At 36.3% G+C, this 21,171-nt stretch overlaps 1 protein-coding gene across 7 annotated transcripts; it reads left to right on the top strand.

The window, feature by feature from the left end:
• Positions 1-349: 349 nt before the first annotated feature.
• Positions 350-21,032, top strand: LOC123694219 (F-actin-uncapping protein LRRC16A). 7 transcript variants are annotated; one of them, XR_006751785.1, is made up of 29 exons: positions 350-579; positions 715-812; positions 1,311-1,361; positions 1,446-1,554; positions 2,579-2,682; positions 3,011-3,123; positions 3,209-3,298; positions 3,592-3,857; positions 4,579-4,766; positions 5,384-5,461; positions 5,885-6,069; positions 6,522-6,673; positions 7,303-7,418; positions 7,493-7,564; positions 7,721-7,892; positions 10,073-10,208; positions 11,072-11,264; positions 11,814-11,932; positions 12,309-12,429; positions 12,547-12,567; positions 13,273-13,447; positions 13,690-13,761; positions 13,919-14,108; positions 15,298-15,344; positions 15,454-15,549; positions 16,584-16,667; positions 18,845-18,979; positions 19,871-19,903; positions 20,190-21,032. XR_006751785.1 is itself a non-coding variant. In XM_045639585.1 (29 exons), the coding sequence occupies exons 1-29, from the start codon at positions 519-521 to the stop codon at positions 20,204-20,206; spliced, it is 3,222 nt and encodes a 1,073-aa protein (XP_045495541.1). In that variant the 5' UTR covers positions 350-518; the 3' UTR covers positions 20,207-21,032. The 7 variants fall into 7 exon arrangements, 5 of the variants coding, with proteins under 5 accessions (XP_045495541.1, XP_045495542.1, XP_045495544.1 ...); XM_045639585.1 differs by having other exon boundaries at positions 18,845-18,907; XR_006751786.1 differs by lacking the exon at positions 16,584-16,667.
• The last annotated feature ends 139 nt before the right edge of the window (positions 21,033-21,171 follow it).

Genomic DNA, 21,171 nt, shown 5'->3' with positions numbered 1-21,171 from the left:
AACTGCATCAAAATTTGTTGCGTAGTTTTGAACACGTTTTGAAAATCCAAGCATACACTCTACACAGATACAGATAGCTCGAAACGATTAGCGAATGTTTTCTATTGTGTAATGTGTAGTGATTATAATAATCTTATCTCAATCTGGAGTCCTAATGAATTAAAAATATTAATAAGAAATCTAAACTGCTCAATAAATTTTTGCATGTTAGGTATATGATAATACAAAAATATTTAATATTTTTTTTCTGAACCTTTAGCTTTGCTTAAATTTTAAAATATATAATCTGTATATTATTATTGTATCAGGCAATGTAATTTTACTTTGGTATATTTATTCTGTAATTCAGTGATTGTAGGTGGTGGTGATGAGAACAAGTTATTCATCAATACTTAGTTTTTTTCTATTTATGTTGTGATATTTTATTCATTTGTTACAATGACCTAATTATAATAATTTAAAATAAAATTAGTCTTAATATGGGTGTTATTTGTTAGTGGTACTAATAATTTACAGTGATGACATTGAAGAAGATCGCAAAAATGTCAACAAAATCACAAATATCTACAGAATTAAATGGTAAAATTATAAATTAAAATCACATGAAAGTGTAGAGTGATTATTTAAATAATTACGATTTTAAATATTTTCATTTTCTTAAATATAATCTTATTATTGGATTCACAAAAAATTTAATAATCGTTTTTTTTACAGACAGCATTAGTAATGTCCTAGGGAAAAATGTAAAAATATTATATAAATCCTTGATTCGCATGGAATCAAGAGGAGACAAAGTGGATAATCGTGTTTTGGTGAGTTAATTTATTATAACTTTGTATTATTGTTAATATATTTTTACAAAATCCTTAAAAAAAAACAAATTACTTAATACCTACTAGGTATTTATTTAAAATATAATTTATTGTATTTTATTAATGAGCTAAAAAAAAAACACTTGAACGCAGTATATGCTAACTATAAAACCCAACAAAAAAAATAATAAATAAAAATAATGGACTCCATTGAAGTCATCAAGTTCAATTGGTTTAACAACTAATTTTATCTGTTTGACAATAGGTACTTGTTGTTGTGAGTCATGAAGAGGTGTGTCTTGTGCTTTATTATGAACCTACCACATCTTTCTCATGTACTAATATTTGAATATGAGCATCTAAATATATAACTACTCATTTAAAAATTGCAATTTAGGATAGTGTTTTATCACTTTATTTTATTTTAAAAATGTTAATTTAAATAATAATAAACTCATAAGTAAGTTAAAAGCTCTATATTCATGTTTAATTTTACAGGTCATTACATCATATAGAATATTTATAACAACAACAAAAATCCCAACAAGGGTAAGCAATCTAATTTTATACAAACATAAATGGATACAAAAATGATGTATCAATGTATGTATAACACTTTTTTTTTTAATATAGATTGACAATGGATTTCACTTGATGGAAATAGAGGCTCTGGAGAGCAAGAAGGCAAATCATCTATCAATAACACTCATTCATGAGCACAAGCCAGTGTCTATTCTTATTGGTGAGTGAATAATTATTGTAATTGTTTCCATTGTTTGTAAATACGCAACAAAGCCATAACATTATTTTTCTCATGTTTTTATTTGTGGTTTTTTAGGTACTGTATAAATATGCACATATTTTGTGGACATAGTATGATTTCTGCTAAGTTTGAATTTGATGGTTATTTATGAATGAAGAAAAAGACGTAAATTAATTTTCTATTACAATTTCTAAATGAGGAAGTATGTACAGTCTATAGTATTTGTCTCAGCTTTGGTATTCAAAAATTATTAAAATATATTACGATTTAAGTGTGAACAGGACTTAAATTTTTGTTCCTTAATTTTTTATTATTTTTTTTCAAATGCAATTAGATAATATTGTCATTGAATATAAATATTTTAGAGGACGGCTTAAATATACAAGGTGTTTTTGTTATAACTTTCAATAAATGCTTTTTTTTTATTTGAAAACATAAATTAAATTAATTTAAGTGTGGTGTGCAGGTGTTAATTAATTGAAAAGTGTCCATTTTTAAAACATCAATGTTAAAATTTTGTACAGTGTACACACACTGGCTTACACTTCCAGTTTATAACTGTAACTAATAAAAAAGTCCACAATCTCACACTGAAGGGTGTTGAAATTTAAAATGATGCTTTTGAATTTGTTCTCTCATGTTATAAAAGAGAGCCATATATTGTTCTGTTCAATTTGAACATTATATATGTATTATTTTATTTTATATCTTGTCAGAAGAAGCTTCCTTGGATAGACCCTTTTCATGTCTGTTTTTGTGTACTGCTATCAAATCATAAAATGGCCGTCTCACTAGCAAAAATTTTATTCACGATTAGTTTTGATTAATCCTATTACGACACCGTTGGATTAGCAATAATTAGTCAAGCTGAATGTTAAATAGTCCGCAATGTTACAACATTGTAAATATCGGGTTTTCAAGTTACATAATGAAGGCGTGAAAATAGAAATGGAAGCAAGACATTCTGCATTTTAATATGGTATGTAAATAATTGCAATTTCAGGTGAAGAAGGATCGCCGGAAGGCGTCATTAATGCAATACACGCGCTAACAGCCGCGTTTGATGACTTATTTCCTAATGTGGCTATGGAGGACATTATATCCAAGGTCAGTACAACAATAACTTTCTCCTCAGTATTTCAACATCAACATAATAGCATAAACAATTTGGACGACAGTGGCAGACGTAATTTTTATTAGCTTAATTACCTTGTTAACTCCCAAGCCATTAAAATCGCCAGTATATATACCTACTTCAATGACAAAGGACAGGTATAGATAAATATAGCATTATGTATTACATTATTATTTTTTCCTTAACGTGTTTGGAATAAATTCAATAACATGAGTCATGTAATCATATTACACTGTAGGGACGAATGTATCTATGATTCACGATAAGAATGCTTTAACAATAATACAATTTGAATTTTAGGTGAATTTACCATTTCCACTGCAAGCCGTCAGTGGGACGCGAAAGCATTCGACGTGCGGCGATTTTTCTAATCAATATGCAGCAATGTGTGATCTTTGCCAAACACCTTTTAGGTATGTAGGTAAACAAGAACTGGTTTAAATCACGTAATTAAGTAATCATAACGCCAATTACAATAATAAAATGTTTCATACACAGGGCCGAAGTTGCATGGGACATTGATACAATATATTTGGCGCACGATATAAGATTATTACACCTCAAGGATTTCGACCATTTAGATCAGAGGTGAGCACTTGATTTTGCTTATTTTTGTGTTCACGGGTGACATAATTATTTAAAATAATTTCAGAATTATATTTACAACTAATAACTGTTAATTAATAGGAAATAATGTGAGGAAATTACCCAATAATATCAGACGAAAATATGTTGGACAATTTTTAACATAATATATTGGAACATTATTCTACTTATCACAAAATGTACTTGTTTTTATGTTTTCAATTGATATTAAATCACAAATATATTCAAGTTCAATCATTGGATATAAAAATTCATATTATTATTGATCTCTTCAGGGATTTAATACCGCTGCTGATAGCGCTGCAACACAACACGTGGTTCACGGGCGTGTGCGGCGACGGCGTGCGCGTCGGCAGCGAGGCGTGGGAGGCGCTCTCGCGTGTGCTGCGCTGCGCCGCGCCGCCGCCGCAGCAGCTCAGCTGGCGCGGCGCGGCGCTGCGGCATGACCATGCGGCCAGGCTGGGCCACGCGCTGGCTAGGGCGAGGACCCCGCCTGCGATGCACACTATAGATCTGTCGCAGAACCATATAGAAGATAAAGGTGAGTGAAAGGGGAAGTTGCAGGAAGTCAGCTATTTTGCGGCGCGGCTGGGCCATGCTTTGGCTAAAGTGAGGACGCAGCCCGCTATGCATAATATAGATCTTTCGCAGAACAATATAGAAGATAAACGTTAGTTACTAGCAGCTCAGCCGGCGGGGTGCGGCGTTGTGGCATGACCATGCGGTGAGGCTTGTTCACGCGCTGGCTAGGGCAATGACTCCGCCTGCGATGCATACTATAGATTTGTCGCAGAATCATATAGAAGACAAAGGTTAGTTTAGTTGGCGAGGTGCGTCGTTGAGGCATTACCACGATCTGGGTTATGTACTGGCGAGGGCGAGGACGCCGCCTGCGATGTAATTATTAAATATTCTTTAGTGTGTTTCTTGAATTACTTATTATATATGTAATCTGAGGAAATAATATTATGTAGTACTCTATAAGCTTTTTAACATAACACTTACCTATATGATGATAAATTACCTGATAAACAACTACTTCACATACAAATAACAATGATAAACATAAATTTATCAACAGAGAGACAAAGTTTTATAGTTATATTATCTAGAGTCTAGACGAATGGAATAGAAGTTGTCTTTTAGAATTAATTTTCCATTTCCAGATATAGTATTATATGAATCCAGAAAAGTTTTTCTCATTGTTTACATTTTTCAAATTAGTATCTAAACAATCCAATAAATATTAAAAACATTTCCAGGAGCGATCAGTGTACTAACGGGTCTTGCAAACAACCCAGATGGTATACGCCACATAGCACTATCGCAATGCGGTTTGACCGGCAAGACTGTATCCCATCTAGCCTCCTTGCTCAACGACAACCTTTGCCATCTCAACACTTTGACACATCTTGATCTATCCCATAATAACCTTAAGGATGATGTACATGTAAGTTTTTTAATATCTGAATTTATTTTTTATAGGACAAGATCAATAATTATAGTCGAGCCAATTTAATAGGCAACATTTGACGTCTATCAATTTTATCTTCGAAGAGATGTAACTTGTATAAAAACATCGATTATAGTGAATTAATCGATACGGATTTGTAACATTTGTCAATCGAATTTATTAATTTATGATGATTATTATTCACAAGTAATCAATGCATTCGATTCTAGATGTCAGATTTCGATTTTTAGAGTAACATTTATTTAAAAAGAAAAAAGGTTTATTGACATAAAATTGTAGCGACGTTAGTTCTTCAATTCAGAAATTGTTAATTATGTTTAGAATGGTTTATCAGTAAAATGAAATCTTAAAATTACTTGTATTGGTCATTATTATTATAAATATGTAATCGTAATTGAAAAAAGTTAAGCAAATGTGCAGTTCTAACAAAACGAATTATCATGTTATTCTATGTCGTCGTTACTAGGTTACGTTGTTGAATTTTGTTGAACTGTCAAATGTTGCCTATTAAAATGGCTCTACTATAGTGGATAATTTTACAGTAGGTTATAGGTAGTATTTATTAGATTATTAATGTATGCTTTTTTTTACAGCATCTGTACAATTTTTTAGCGCAGCCGAACGTTTTAACGCATTTAAATTTAATAAACACGGAAACAACGCTAGAAAATGTAAGTTAATATTTTTTATATTTCGTTATTTTTAATTTAAAAATTTATCATGGGCATTCCTTATTTAAAGATAAGATCTGTTATAAAGATCTAGTCTCTAGATCTAGAAGTCTAGATTCAACACCGATTATAGAATTGAGGTAATGAGGCGTGTAGGTTAACCCTGGCCTATTTCTAACGAAAGCAATTGAACAAATAGAGCAGTTATTTTTAGACTGAAAATATTGTGGCCTTTTTCGATACAGAATATTTTCAATTTATTTTATCTTCTAATGTTTCAAGGTTTGTTTTCACAGAGATTTATATTTTAGTTAATTGAACTGTCAAGACATTACCATGTAATAGAGAAAATAAACTATTGCCCATTTTAAATACTGACACGACTGTAATATTTATCATCTTAATTCTTTTTATTTTTTGCAGATGTGGGGTGCGCTATTACGTGGATGCGCGGCACGTCTCTCAGCGCTGTATGTGGGGCGAAACCCCTGGGCAATAGGGCGGAGGCCTAGGGATCCGCCACCGTCGTTTCGACAGTTTTTCACTGCGTGTTTAGCTCTTACGGATCTTGACTTCTCTTATTGCAAGATGCCTCCTGACGCGCTTAAGTAAGTGATGTTTATTTTATATATATAATGTAAATTTGGCGAGTGCAGTATAATAATGGTAATAATCATTTATCGCTATTAAGTGTTTTAATCGGCTTTAGAGTTTTGTTTTTTTTGGCTAATTGGCACTCTTTAAATAATAAATAAATAAATACACTTTATTTAGCACCAAATAAAAACAGATAATATAACAAAAAGAAAAAGACAATATTAATGTAAAGCCAAAAAGGTGGCCTTATCGCTACTGAGCGATTTCTACCAGGCAACCTATGGGTAGGATTTTGAATTAAAAAAGGGGAAAAACAATAGGTTTAATTATAATAGATAATAATATACACAAGTAATGAAAATTTAATTATAATAGATTTCTCTTTATTTAGTCTCAGTTAAATTTGTTTTTTGAATTATCATAAATAAAATGTACTTAATTAACTCATGTTTTTTGTTCCCAGGAGCCTTTTACTAGGGCTGGCGTGCAACGAGAGCGCTGCGGGCGTGAAGCTGAACGCGTCGGGCGCGCTCGCGTCGTCGCAGGCCGCGCACGTGCTCGAGTCGTGCATACACGGCGTGCGCTGTCTGCAGGCGCTCGACCTGTCCGACAATAGTATGCGTTTGTTGTACATTATGGGCCAGCGTAGAGCATTTTTCATTGTCAAATTATTATCGACATTGTCCTCATAAAAATAATATTGAAAACCAAATAACATCAATTTATACCCGAGGGGCATCGAAGCGTCACATGCGAAAGGTAGCGCGCTGCGCTTTTGAAAATTATTTTAATGAGGACAATGTCGATTATAGTTTGACGAAGAAAAATGCGCCATAACTGCGCCGGCCCTTTCTGTTATGGAGTGTACTGTTGGGTCTCGCGTTCAAGTTATAATATTGTTCTTTTTTAATTTATAATCTTTACTAGCTTACCGCCCGCGGCTTCGCTCGCTTTCTCTAAAACGATTTGAGATTTAAACTATCCTATCTCTCAAGTTGGATCAAACTGCACATGGTGTGCGAATTTTATTATAATCGGTTAAGTGGTTTGGGAGTCCATTGAGGACAAACATTGTGACACGAGATTTATATATATTAAGATTGATGTAAGATTTTGACAAACCAATACAACAAAAAACAATAGTGAATATAATTAAAATATTGTATGTATTAATAGACAAATATGATTGTTCTGTGTGTTTTTAATTTTTCAGCTTCTTAATTTCTATAATATATTTTTTACAGGTATGGAATTTGAGCTATCTGGAATTGTGAGGGCAGTAGGGAAAAACCATTCCATAACGCATTTATCTTTAAGTAAACTAACGGGAAAGCGATCTTACGCCCCACCGCTTATACAGGTCAGTTATATTTTATCTATATTTTTATTTTAAGTTGTGTTTAATGAATTTAAAATTGTTATGTTTTATTTTAGGCTTTAGTACACGTTTTACAAGAACCAGATACAGCTTTAACTTCTTTGGATCTCAGCGATTGTAAACTTAAGGTGAGAAAATTTTAATTATACAGACGTGCAACCAAGTAGGCCACATCGCCGCTTCCCATCAGGCGGGATTGTGGCCAAACTTCTGCCTATTGATAAAAAAAATATAACGTAATGTCAGTGTCATAACATTTTTTTTTATTTTTTTTTAATATACAGGGTGATTTATACGGGTTATTAAACGCGTTGGGAGGTGCGAGACGTTTGCGCACGTTGGACGTGTGCGGCAATCTCGCGGGTGACGCGGGCGCCAGGCTGTTGGCGAAGGCCTTGCAGTGCAACTGCTCTTTACACACCCTGTATATAGATCGGAACGCGTTCAGTTTGCAAGGTATGGTTATAATTTTTAATTGTATTACTATTTATTATTAAATTGAATGTTGTAAATATTCAATATGAATATAGTTTTATCCAATATTAATGTGTTGGTAATTATTTTCATGTCACTATTTTCTTGTGTTATGTAATTTATTCCACACTAGCAAAAATGTCTTTATAAACATTATTTTACATATTATGCGTATGTGTGCTCGTACGTGCGTGCATACGTGCTCGCGCGTGTATCACAGGTGAAATTATTTAATGAACGTTTTTTTTACTTATTCAATATATTGTCTGTCGATGCCTGGCAGAGATAGCATAGTGGCAATAAGGCCGTGTTTTTGGCTCAACAAGTTGTATTTAATTTTTTTTTTATGTTATATTCAAACTCAAACTCAAACATTCATTTATTCAATTAGACTACTATTTAGTAGCACTTTCGAATCGTCATTACATAAGTATTTTTAACATTTACCACCGATTCGGAAAGCAGTATCTATGGAGAAGAATCGGCAAGAAACTCCATAGTTGCTCTTTTAAAATCATGTCAATATTACATAATATGTAACTTATATCTAACTTATACATTAAATGGATGAATAAATAATACACCACTATTTTTTAATCAGTACATAAAATTTTACAGGGTGTTAAGTACCTTTAACCAATCATATTTGTGTAAGAAATAATTAAAAACACTAACAAACAGAAATGTCCCAAAATTGTCCACATAAATATGTAAAAATTGTTAAACCTATTCTTAGTCAATGACCCACACTAGGTATAGTGTTGTAATTTTCTAGCGTACGATTTCGAATAGGTCCGCTGGACAGCTCCATTGATAAATTCCGGCAAACTCGCGTCGAAGCTCGCCATCCTTCACCCCGCCACCCCCTTCCCTCTGTGGCCTGCGCCCGCGTCGCAGTTCGCAGTTCGCAGTTCGCACCCCAACGCCGAACGCGTTGCGACAACGGACAAACAGTGCCTAATTGTTAGCGGAAGTGAAAACTTGCTTTTTTTCGTCGCGTTTGTTTACGTTTTTCCTGGTACAATATCATATCACGGGATTATGTACTTATGCTTCGTGCGTTCTTTTTGAGTGGAGAAAATGCGAGTGCAGCAGTACGTATGTACAGATAATAGTACCCGAGTCCCGAACGCTCGATCGCCAAATGTACGAACCGTCGTGGTAAATGCTTACCAGCAGGCGTTGTCACAAAATGCTAACGTGTAATGTACTAGCGTATTTTTAAGAGGATCCTCGACGTAGTACGAATGTCGAATAACGCTGCGGTTCATGAATTTCTCACAGCGGAGTTTGGAAGTCAGTGGATCGGTCGAGGCGGGCCTGCTGCTTGGCCTCCTCGCTCACCTGATCTCACACCCTTGGACCTCTTTTTGTGGAGTGAAATTAAGTGAACAAAAGTGAGCCGGTTAGTGTCGAACAATAATTAAAACAGCGCATATTGGATGAAGTGAAAAGACAAAAAAACATACCTACTTACTTATCTCGTTAAAAAACAATTTAATAAAACGTGCACGTCTGTGTATTGATAACGGTGGTGGACATTTTGAAGGACAATTTTATTATTGAAATACTTGTAAGGTTAGTTAAGATAATTGTAAATACCAGCTGATTCTAACTTCACACGCCAAAATCGTTTTTTCTTTCAATACAGATTAGGTATTGTAAAAACAGCTGATTCTAATTTCTTAAACACGCCAAAATCGTTTTTTCTTTCAATACAGAGTAGGTATTGTAAAAAACAGCTGATTCTAACTTCTTAATTTATACGTCAAAATTCGATTTTGATATTGTTTGTTTTGTAATTGCATACCTATGTACCTATTTAATTTATTGTAAAAAAGTAATTATTCCGGTCCTAAGCCCGGATGAAGTATGAAGGGGAGATTTGAATTTAGGAAATTAAAATAAATAAAGTTAGTAACTACATCTCTTGTTTCATTTTATTGCCCAAGGTTAGGTAATACTATCAATGAATAGGTGAATGAACTCTGCAATGTGTCTATGATTTTAGTGAGACTTTCTTAAATAAACAAATGATTATATCTTTGCTATCTATCGATATTATGTAATTCTAACATCATGATCACGCTAATAAAGTATTCGCTAACATGTCTTTAAAGTTTTTGTACTGATTTAAAAATAGTGGTGTATATTGTATGTAGGTCTAACGGACATAGCGACGGCGCTGCGGCGTTCGGTGAGCGTGCGGCGCGTGGAGTTCCCCGCGAGTGACGCGGCGGCGGGCGGCCGGGGGGCCAGCGAGCGGGTGGCTGCGCTATGGCGGGACCTGCACGAACGGTGACCACCTACATTTATATTATTACTATTTAGAGAACAAAAGAATTTCAAAATAGATAGGTGGAACTTCGTGTCGAATATTACTATGGATTCTATTTTATGCTTATAGTGTTGCACCGGTCTATAAATGTGCATTTGTATTTATTGATGTGATATAATTATCTGTCATCTACACTAATATTATAAATAGGAAAACTTTGTTTGTTTGTTTGATTGTGATGAATAGGCTCATAAACTACTGGACCGATTTTAAAAATTCTTTCAGCATTCGAAAGCTACATTATCCACGAGTAATATAGGCTATATATTATCACGCTAAGACCAACAGGAACGGGACCACGCGGGTGAAACCGCGCGGCACAGCTAGTTGTGTTATATGTTACCATCTATCCTAGATGTTACCATCTATCATTGTTCTGGTATGCAGCTCCCAGCTACATCTAAGTTCATACTTAGTAACAATCAAATTGATCATACTAAAACACCGGTTATGTAATGCAATCACCGGATTGCATTGTTAATAAAACACAAAAATAGTAATAATTGTTTTATTGTTACACAATATTTTAAATAATTATGTCTAATAAGCTGAATGAATTCGTGTATACGCCATTGTAAAAGTGAAATATAAATTAGTGTGAACACAGGCTCCTGAAAAACAGACAACTATATTGGGAGCCTGGGTCATTAAGTTTTTGTAACATATGATGGTGTAAATAAATGATTTATTTATTGTACATTTACATAATACATTGAATAATTTAAATATTGAATTAATATTATAACACCTTGTATTGTACCCATGTTCATGGAATAAAATATTTGAATTTGAATTTGAATTTGAATATTAATATATTTACCAGGCTCGCGAGCAACAGCGCGGCGTCCCAAACGCACCGCTTACGCGCTCTAGCGCTGGAGCGCGCGTGGGGCGGCGGCGAGGCGGGCGCGGCGCTGGCGGCGCAAGCGGCTGGAGCGCTGCCGCCCGCGCCGCTGCAGCAGGCGCTCGAGCGCGCTGCAGCCGCTGCGCACCACCTGCTGCATCAGTATCTGCAGGTACTGGGTGTAATCGTTAAGTGTGCACAGACGATTATTCCGTAACTATTGCAGATATCAAAAAACTTTCTGATAACGAAAGTACTTAAACTAATGAGTCAAATGGCCATAATAAATTTTTAAAAATAAAACGAAAAATGGTATAGGATGTAAAGTTAACAATATATTACAACAAAGAGGAGGTCATCATCAGCCCATACGTGTTTCCACTGCAGGGACATAGGCCTCCTCTATTAAGTCAATATATCAAAAAGAATTATTGTTAATTTTGAGCCATGCACATTTTTAAGTTTTATTGAGAATGAGAATATCTCCGATGAAGTACAATGCTTAACATATTTGTTTCTAAATGTATATTATAGTATTTAGAAAGTTTTTTTTTTTTTTTTTTTTTTTTAATAGAAAATTAATAGCATTTGATAATTCCGTGAAAAAAATATACAGTAATACACAACACAAATAGAAAGAAATACCGAAATATGTATCTATTTTTTATTTCCCGTCGGGTTCACAACGCAATCTCAATAACTAATCTATTTAACTTCACAGCGCTGCGGTGAAGTGTTCGCAGCGATGGGCGGCACCAGTGCGCCGGGCGAACTCGTGCCGCTTCAAGCGGTGCGTGACGCGCTCGCGCCCAGCTCTAATACACTGCAGGACTTGCTCAAGTAAAATACTACCTTATTTATATAGTATTAAGGTTCATTTTAACGTGTGTGAATTAACGAAACATAGCCTTGTTTTAAACACTGTAAAGTAAATAAAAGCCAATTTTATAAACATGTAAAATTTTGTTGACATGTTTGTTTATCTTTGACTTAAATTACTTTCCAAATGATGAATGAGTCTTCTGTGTAGCCGTAAAAACATAAATTTATACAAATTTTGAATTTTTTATTTTATTTATTTAATTTATTTAAATTCTTTATTTAACACACCCAAAAAAAGAATAAACACAAAAATAAAAACAAAACAAAAAGAAAATCATAACATGTTAAATAGGCGGCCTTATCGCTATAAGCGAAATTTTGTTTGATTTTTCAGCGAGGCGGTAGAAAGTATGGCACTTGCAGCTTGTGAAAGTGTGGAGAGTGCGGACAGTGAACACACGATCAATACCGAGCCGGATATACCGGACTTGCTAACACCTATCTCGCATTCTGGGGTAAATCATCTGATTGACTTTTTTTTTATTGCTGCTTATTACTAATTTAACAAACGTATGCATTCTTGAATGGGATAAATGTTATTAACACAACTTATAACCTTCATGCTGCTTTAGAAATTGGATTATTTGAATTTGGTAAGTTTTAATACAACTAATATCATGTGTGGCTCAGCAATTGACTTTTTATAAACATGACAATTTACATTTACTAGTTATTTCCTAATGTCAAACGAATATACTGCATGTTTCTTGTATTTCTAAAATTTGTAACGTATAAGCGTTTCTGGTGTGTGTGCGTGTGTAATCAAACATGACCGAGTAAGCGTGTGTTTGCGCAGCTATTAACGTCTGTGCATCGGTGGTAAATGTTAAGTCGATTCAAAAGTGCTTTTATGAATAGTCTGATTAAATAAATAAATGTCTGAGTTGTGTGTGAGTTTGAGTTTGTAGCCATAGCTCCCGCTGCGCGTGGATACCTACATATGTATCTGTGTGTGTAGTCATTAAGGAAGTTCCGTATGCGCGTGTACATATAATAATAAATAATAATAAATATTTCGGGACAATTTTCACACACGGCACGATCTGATCCCTTACTTAGCTTTCGCTTGTGTTAAGGAAACCAGATGGCTGATAAACATACGTATATAATTTTAAATAAATACTTATATAGATAATTAACACCCAGACACAGAGCAAACATCTATGTTCATCACACAAATATTTGCCCCGGGTGGGGATCGAACCCACGACCTCTGGCTTGGAAGGCAGGGCCACTACCAACCGAGCCAACCGGCCAGTCAATATAAATAATACATATTATCATGTGCGTGTGCGCAGGCGACGCCGCTGGGCGGGCGGCGGCGCGAGCGGGGCGCGCGGCGCGTGCGGCCCAAGTCGGTGGCGGAGCAGCAGTGCAGCAGCAACGAGATGCTGTCGCTGCCGCCGCTGCACGCCGAGGCGGCCGACGCGCTCGCCGACCTGCCCGCGCACAAGCTGCGACACCTCGTCAAGGGTGGGTGCAATACTACAATACTATTAAACAAATGTTGTTGTGTCGCTTTGAAATATTGCTTTTATAGATAAAAAAGGGCATTTGAGATTAAATTTTAATAAACGAGAACGTAAATTTTTGCATCTTTTACTGACACTTACAAAAGCAATAAGTATTAGGTATAAAATTTTATAATATCAAAATAGAAATTGGGGTATTTTTAAAAATTATTTGAAATATTACAATACTAACTTTTATTATAGGACGACCACGACGTGTCAAAACGAGAGCGCCGTCACGGCCTATAACGGACCAGTCACAGGACATCGACGAAGGTAATTTACTTTGTATAAATAATGAGGCCCTCTATGTTTTTACTTATTGTATCTAAAATTTATTATGAAATTATAGTTAAATTACCCACCAAACCATAATTATTATGACACGATAGAATCAAATTGACAGTCTTTAAAAAATCAAATCGTTCCCAAGGTCTAGACGAGTTCTGGCGCACGTGCCGCACGCCGCCGGGCAGCGAGGAGGTATCATCGCTATCCGCCCGCACGGCACTCACGTCGCGCTCACTGCACTCGCTGTCGTCGCTCGCGTCCGCCTCGCCCGCGTCGCCCGCCTCGCCCTCGCCGCTGCGCCACTCGCCCACGCTGCGCCGCGACGACACCATGTGAGTCACATACACACGCACCGCACTCACTTCGCGCTCACTGCACTCGCTGTCGTCGCTCGCGTCCGCCTCGCCCGCGTCGCCCGCCTCGCCCTCGCCGCTGCGCCACTCGCCCACGCTGCGCCGCGACGACACCATGTGAGTCACATACACACGCACCGCACTCACTTCGCGCTCACTGCACTCGCTGTCGTCGCTCGCGTCCGCCTCGCCCGCGTCGCCCGCCTCGCCCTCGCCGCTGCGCCACTCGCCCACGCTGCGCCGCGACGACACCATGTGAGTCACATACACACGCACCGCACTCACTTCGCGCTCACTGCACTCGCTGTCGTCGCTCGCGTCCGCCTCGCCCGCGTCGCCCGCCTCGCCCTCGCCGCTGCGCCACTCGCCCACGCTGCGCCGCGACGACACCATGTGAGTCACATACACACGCACCGCACTCACTTCGCGCTCACTGCACTCGCTGTCGTCGCTCGCGTCCGCCTCGCCCGCGTCGCCCGCCTCGCCCTCGCCGCTGCGCCACTCGCCCACGCTGCGCCGCGACGACACCATGTGAGTCACATACACACGCACCGCACTCACGTCGCGCTCACTGCACTCGCTGTCGTCGCTCGCGTCCGCCTCGCCCGCGTCGCCCGCCTCGCCCTCGCCGCTGCGCCACTCGCCCACGCTGCGCCGCGACGACACCATGTGAGTCACATACACACGCACCGCACTCACTTCGCGCTCACTGCACTCGCTGTCGTCGCTCGCGTCCGCCTCGCCCGCGTCGCCCGCCTCGCCCTCGCCGCTGCGCCACTCGCCCACGCTGCGCCGCGACGACACCATGTGAGTCACATACACACGTGCACACACACATACACGTGTACAAACGGTGCTCGTTGCGACGACACCTTGTGATACACACACACTCGTACCGCCGCACGCACATGCGCGCACACATACGCACTTATGCACACCTACACGTACCACATAAGCGTAAGCGTATACATACGCACTCCAGCAAACACGACATACGCGTTAACGTATGTGTATGCAAACTAAATAAACTATAATTTATTTTTTATAGCGGTTAATTTATACTATCATTAAAAGAATATTAAAAACCGACAGAAATGTTATATTTCAAGTTTCGAATCTATAATTTAAGTTGTTTCTAAATAATAACACCTAAAATGTTATATTACAGGTACAGTGTAACATCCGGTGAAAGCACGCCCGTATTATTAGAATGCGGTAAGTTCTAAACACGAAATATACAATTTTTAAATAGTTGCATAAATTTATGTACTATGCAATAAAAACTAATTTCAATAAATTTTAATGCTACTTTTTAAAATTACAGAAGTATCTCGCTGCAAGTCTTCCGACAACGTGGGTACCAAAGCTACGTCGTCAACACCACCGCCATCGAGGTCCTCGGATAATGTCAACGCTATGGGTACGATTTCATTGTATTGTATAGAAAAGTGATTTGTTTTATTTCAAGCGATTTTGTACTTGTCTACACCGCGTGTGTGCACTGAACACGGCTTTACCGCTACGAAGCTTTAATAATTACGACTTACTACTTAAGTTAGTTAATAAATAGATACAAGTCACATAAGAGAAACAGATATACTTTAAGTATGAAACTTTTCAATGTTTTTGCAGTCGTATAAAATATTGGCGTAGTTCTCACATCTAAAAGAAAATTGATAATCTTCAATTATGGAGGGTACACCGTACACGTAGATTTGGTAGTAAATCACAATAGATCACAATATTAAGCAGACTAGTCAGACTAGTTTTAATATATAAGTAATAACTTAGTTATAAAATAATAATAATTTGAAACAGCGAAAGTTAATAATTTCATTAAGTAGTAATTAGAAACTAACTTGTATAAAATAAGCCGGCCACGCGTAGCACATATTTTATACACTAATTGCCTACAAAGTTAAGGCCGCCTACTGTACCTTAACCTCTTGTGCTGATTTTTATTGTCTTTCTGTCAACTTCATTTGTGTGTACAATAAAGTGTTTTTATTTATTTATTTAAAAGTTACCTACAAGGTTTTCAATTTTTTTATTCATCTTTAAAGTTTTTTCTATGCATAGTGTTGGAAAAATTTGTGGAAGCGTGTCATGCTATAAAACTGTCAAGCTATGAAATTGTTTAAGAACTGTGATGTTGCATTCATACTCTGCGAAAACATCTCATAACCTCAAAATGCACCAAAACTTTGCCTTGTGTGGAAGCGTGTCATAAACTATACAACTGTGTCGTTTGCTTAAAATACGGCCTTATAAAGCTATACAACTGTCTGTGGCCTTAAAATACGGCCTTAAAATACGGCCTTATAAAGTTATACAACTGTCTGTGGCCTAAAAATACGCCCTTATAAAGCTATACATCTGTATGTTGCCTTAAAATACGGCCTTATAAATGTGTGGGAGTGATGTGGGCCGGCTTAACGGTAGTGTGGTGTGTAGGCAACGGGTGTGCCCGAGCCGCGGGCAAGGCGCGCCCGTGGTCCGTGGCCGGCGTCAACGCGGACAACGCCGCCTGCACTACAGGTAATGCATGGGACGCTTGTTTGTGGAGGCTTTTTTTTGTTACTGGCAACTGTTTAATGTGTTTTGTGAAGTGTCGTATTCGTGGTTAATATTTTTTGTAAAATTGTTGATCAGCAATGTTGCTGCTAAGTCCCTTGTCGTGCGAACTTTTCAGCATGCTTTGTCAACTCTGCAACATTTTGATAAACAAAAGTATGCCAGGAATACGAGGCTTAGCTGACCATTTTATAACTGTATTTTTCTTACTGGCAACATTTATTGGTCAGTTTAGGTTATACTGCGGTGGAACGGTTGAAATATGTTTTGGTTATGGAATATATTTCAGCTCGTGCCGCGGTTTAAATATTGTCAGATGAAATTAATTGTAATAGATAGTTTTGTCGTGTTTATGACGCCGCGGCCGTCTCATAAATTTTGCATGATACGATTTATTTGTCAATTTTCAACTATTTTTGTTAACATGCACGTCAATCAAAGAATCATAATTATTGTTTTATCAACAGAAGTTATTTCTTCATCATCGTGAAGCCTTTGGTTCTTCAGTGTGTAACATTATTCTTTATTTCAAACTTACTTTTATTCGAACTCTCAACAAATAGTTACATTACAGGGTGGTTCTAAATTACGTTGACAAATTTCAAAATAATAAATTTAAAAAATGTGACATGCTGCGTTGCTTTTGTTTTTTAATTATTATTTTCACATGTTTTGGCGCCAATTTAACGTTATTTATGAAGAGAATAAATTTAAAATTAGTCATTTTTTACTATGTCTGCTCAACGAGGTGCAATAATGTCCTTATATGAGGCTGGTAAGCGGCAGTGCGACTTCTCGGTATCAGTCGGAAGTTATTTTCTTCTGCTATTAAACGCTTCGATGAGCTTGGCCATCTTGGTGACCGTCTGGGAAGAGGCAGAAAAATAACTGTGAGGACGCCTAGGCTTCGACATATCGTCAAACAAAGATTGACCCGCAATTCATAAGCCGAGGTAAGAAAAATGGCTCGAGACTTAGTTGTAAGTCATTCAACGCTACAACGAGTTGTTAAAAATGAGCTCAAGTTAACAGCATACAAGCTGCGAAAAGCACAGCAGTTGGATGATAAAGATAAAAAAAACACGCCTTGAAAGAGGTCGTTTACTGAAAGCGCGCTCCGCTGGTGAAGCGTGGAAAAATATTTTTTTCACAGATGAAATTTTTTTTCAAATTGAGCAGTCTCATAACCGCCAAAATGATAGAGTTTACTCTTCTAGTCGCCGTGGAGCCACAGCAATTATCCCCCTTCGGAAAAAACCGGATTCAGTCATGGTTTGGCGTGGCATTAGCTCAACAGGCAAAACTCCTCTCGCTTTCGTAAAAAAAGATGTGAAAGTGAATCAAGAAATATACCGACGCGATATTTTGGAGAGTGTAGTTCTTCCTTGGAGCCAGCAGCACTTCGGTGACCAATCGTGGACTTTTCAACAGGACTCTGCTCCATCCCACAGGGCCTCAAATGTGCAGTAGTGATGTATGGACCATTTCCTAGAGTTCATAAGTTCCAAGGAATGGCCTCCATTTTCACCAGATCTTAATCAAATGGATTTCAGCGTATGATCAATTCTAGAGGCGAGGGCCTCTGCAACTTCACACAGAAGTGTAGACGCGCTGAAGGCAACACTTACTTGTGAGTGGGACAAAATATCTGAAGAGGAGGTACGGAAAATCGTCGAAAACTTCAGAAAACGTTTAAGCCTTTGTATTAAAGCTAGAGGTGGTTATTTTGAAAATAAATAGATATTTATATTAAAAGAATACTGTATTTTTATTATTTAGTAGTCACCGTTATACTGTGTAAAAGAAAAATAAAATAAATCGTAAATTAAGTTGTCAACGTATTTCAGAGCCACCCTGTAATTCATCAATTGTAGTCAATAGTGAATAGTCTTACAGTGCTTTTTTATTCATTATACTATATGAAAGAAACTATATCAAATCAAAGATAGATATATCTTTAATTTGATAAATACGTATGTACTCGAGTACAAATTTTTTTAGGAGATATCCTAAAAAAATTTGCATCACTTATTGAAGTTCTATTCATCATTCAGTGTTTCCATACCCAATATTTTTCATACATAAGTAGTTTTGACACAAAAAATGTTGAGCGTTCGTATAAATGTGGTGGTGGTCTACAGAAGGCGTGGAGGCGTGCGTGGGCGGCAGCATCGTGGGCATCACGCCGGGCGCCGCACTAACCAGTAACCAACTTGATGCTATCCTATACTGAGCCCTAGGGCCTCTAGCGTAGAGTAGCTTATCCCTTGTGTTAGGTAATGCTTGCCGTGTCGTGTTCCGTTTGCTATGTGTTAGTGTGGTGTGTTTTTAAGTGAGTTGTAAGGTGATAGTCAAACGTGCTTTTATCTTGTCATATTTGAGTATTAGGTAATCTTATATTAGGTTTTTATTGAAAGCACATAGTTTTCCTTACTCAGTTGTACTTAAGATACATTATATTTTAATAGATACCAAATTCGGTTTTAGCACTATGGTGCCACAAATAGGGTTGCTAAATTTGAAATCCTCAGTTATAATTTGCAAGGCAAAAACGTATACGTATAAAAATGTTCGATTAAATTCTTTTTAAGAAACAAGTGCTTTTACTACAGATGTTTTGTCCCTTATGGATCTATTTTAATTTTGAAAACATTCGATATTTTGGTATGATAGATTTTTCTATGACTATAATATTTACACAATTTTTTATTTAGCTCGTCCAAAAACGTACAATTCTTCCCTGGACTTTGCGCTCTCTTAGTAGTGTATTAAAATGCCGAAAGACACAGAAGCTTAGTAAAGTTAGTTATTAAGATCATTGCAAAACTACAGCTAAGAATATATTTTGTAATCGAGCTTTTAGAATTGCTTTTAAAAATATTATGTCAAGACAATTCATTGAGATATAATTTTTTTACGATATATTGTTATTTATTGCTACATACTCCATTTTAGTGTACGGTCGTTATACCAATAAGATGCATGTGCTATGTGTGTGTAAATAATCTTCTTTATTTTTCCTTTCTTAATAATAAAATATATTATGTTATACAAGCATGAATTAGTGAATTGTTTTATTTTAGGTGCTAGATGTTTGTAGTCTGTAATGTATTTAGAATTAAAGTTCATAAAGTGACTCTAAATTTAATAATTATTTTTCATTATAGGCTCAATGTTGCGTGATCATCCACTAACTCCAGGTAAATATGATTTTTTTAATCAATTTTTGTGTAGTGCGTAGAAATTATCAACTTATTTTTCGATTAACACTTAAAAATTGATAGAGAAATTATCTGTTTTATTTCTTGGTAATATGTTTTGTGACTGATCTGAATACACTAGCATTAATGTCATTGCAACGATGACTAGTTTGTCTTCCTCAAAAGGGATTAGAATTTATTTTGCAAACTTATATTCTCTCTTTACTATTCCTTTCCAAGTTTTCTAGTTTGCAATGTTCTTATTACTTATTATTTTTCTTTCCAGAGGGCGGTGAAGCTTGAGAACATACGAATTGGATCGAATTGATTGACGTGATAATGAGCAGGGTTATCGGTACTCTCAGTATTGGATGCTCACTGATGTGCCACTTATTAGCGTAGGACATTCGGTAGTCGACACTAGAACGATAGATTCACAATAGATACTGGGTTATACGGTTTGGCGGTTTTAATTCAACTTTGTAGTTCGTGGATATGTTTAATTAGATGGATTGGGGCAATTATATGCTAGGATCAAGGATGGTAGTCTTAGGAGGGTAATGGACAACTTAGAAATGGTTGAGGAGATACTATTATATTATTATTATCATAAAATTTTGTAATTTTTATGACTTCCAAGTGTCTAGTATGGGAAATAAATTATACCATTATTGATAATAAAATAAGATCCGAGAAAATATCATGAATTCATGAAGTAACTTTTAAAAATGTCAAAGATTAACGAATCTTTAAAATAATAAATTTGGTTTTGTATAGTTGTATAAAGTTGAATTAAAGCTGTCGAAACGTCGTTTAAAGTTTTTAAAGATTTCCTTTTTCTGTTGGCTCAAACAAAATATAGTTCTTGAGCAAAATAGTATTTATAAAAAAAATGAATGAAATTTCTAATACATAATAATATATTTAAATCTGCAATGTATTAAACGTTATGAAATTATTAAACTCGTGACATGAAAGAGATTAACAAAAATACTGAAAGTTTTCTAATCTGTCTTTGAAAGTGTTAACCTTAGATACTTTCAATGCGTTAACTCAATATAATATTAAAAGTTAACGAAATAACTTTACCGAGGAGTATTACGGCACTTATCTATTGACATGAAATTCGGTTATAACACAGACTAATAATAATATACTACGTATGTTATAATATTTAGACATAAGGTTTTATTTAATATTCCCAATAATCGTTTCATATTTACTGTGATTTGTTTAGTGTTTATTTAAATTGATTTATATAGCCTATT

Source organism: Colias croceus, chromosome 9 (assembly GCF_905220415.1).
Source record: "Colias croceus chromosome 9, ilColCroc2.1".
Lineage (NCBI taxonomy): Eukaryota > Metazoa > Arthropoda > Insecta > Lepidoptera > Pieridae > Colias > Colias croceus.
The sequence above is the reverse complement of the archived record's forward strand: the minus strand, read 5'-3'. Positions and strand labels throughout refer to the sequence as shown.

Excerpts from the sequence above, each read along its gene's own strand:
- LOC123694219 (XM_045639585.1), top strand. The coding sequence starts at position 519 with ATGACATTGAAGAAGATCGCAAAAATGTCAACAAAATCACAAATATCT. Across the intron at positions 6,674-7,302 it reads GCTCGACCTGTCCGACAATA|GTATGGAATTTGAGCTATCT; the intron begins GTATGCGTTTGT and ends TATTTTTTACAG. Across the intron at positions 18,908-19,870 it reads GCCGGGCGCCGCACTAACCA|GCTCAATGTTGCGTGATCAT; the intron begins GTAACCAACTTG and ends TTTTCATTATAG.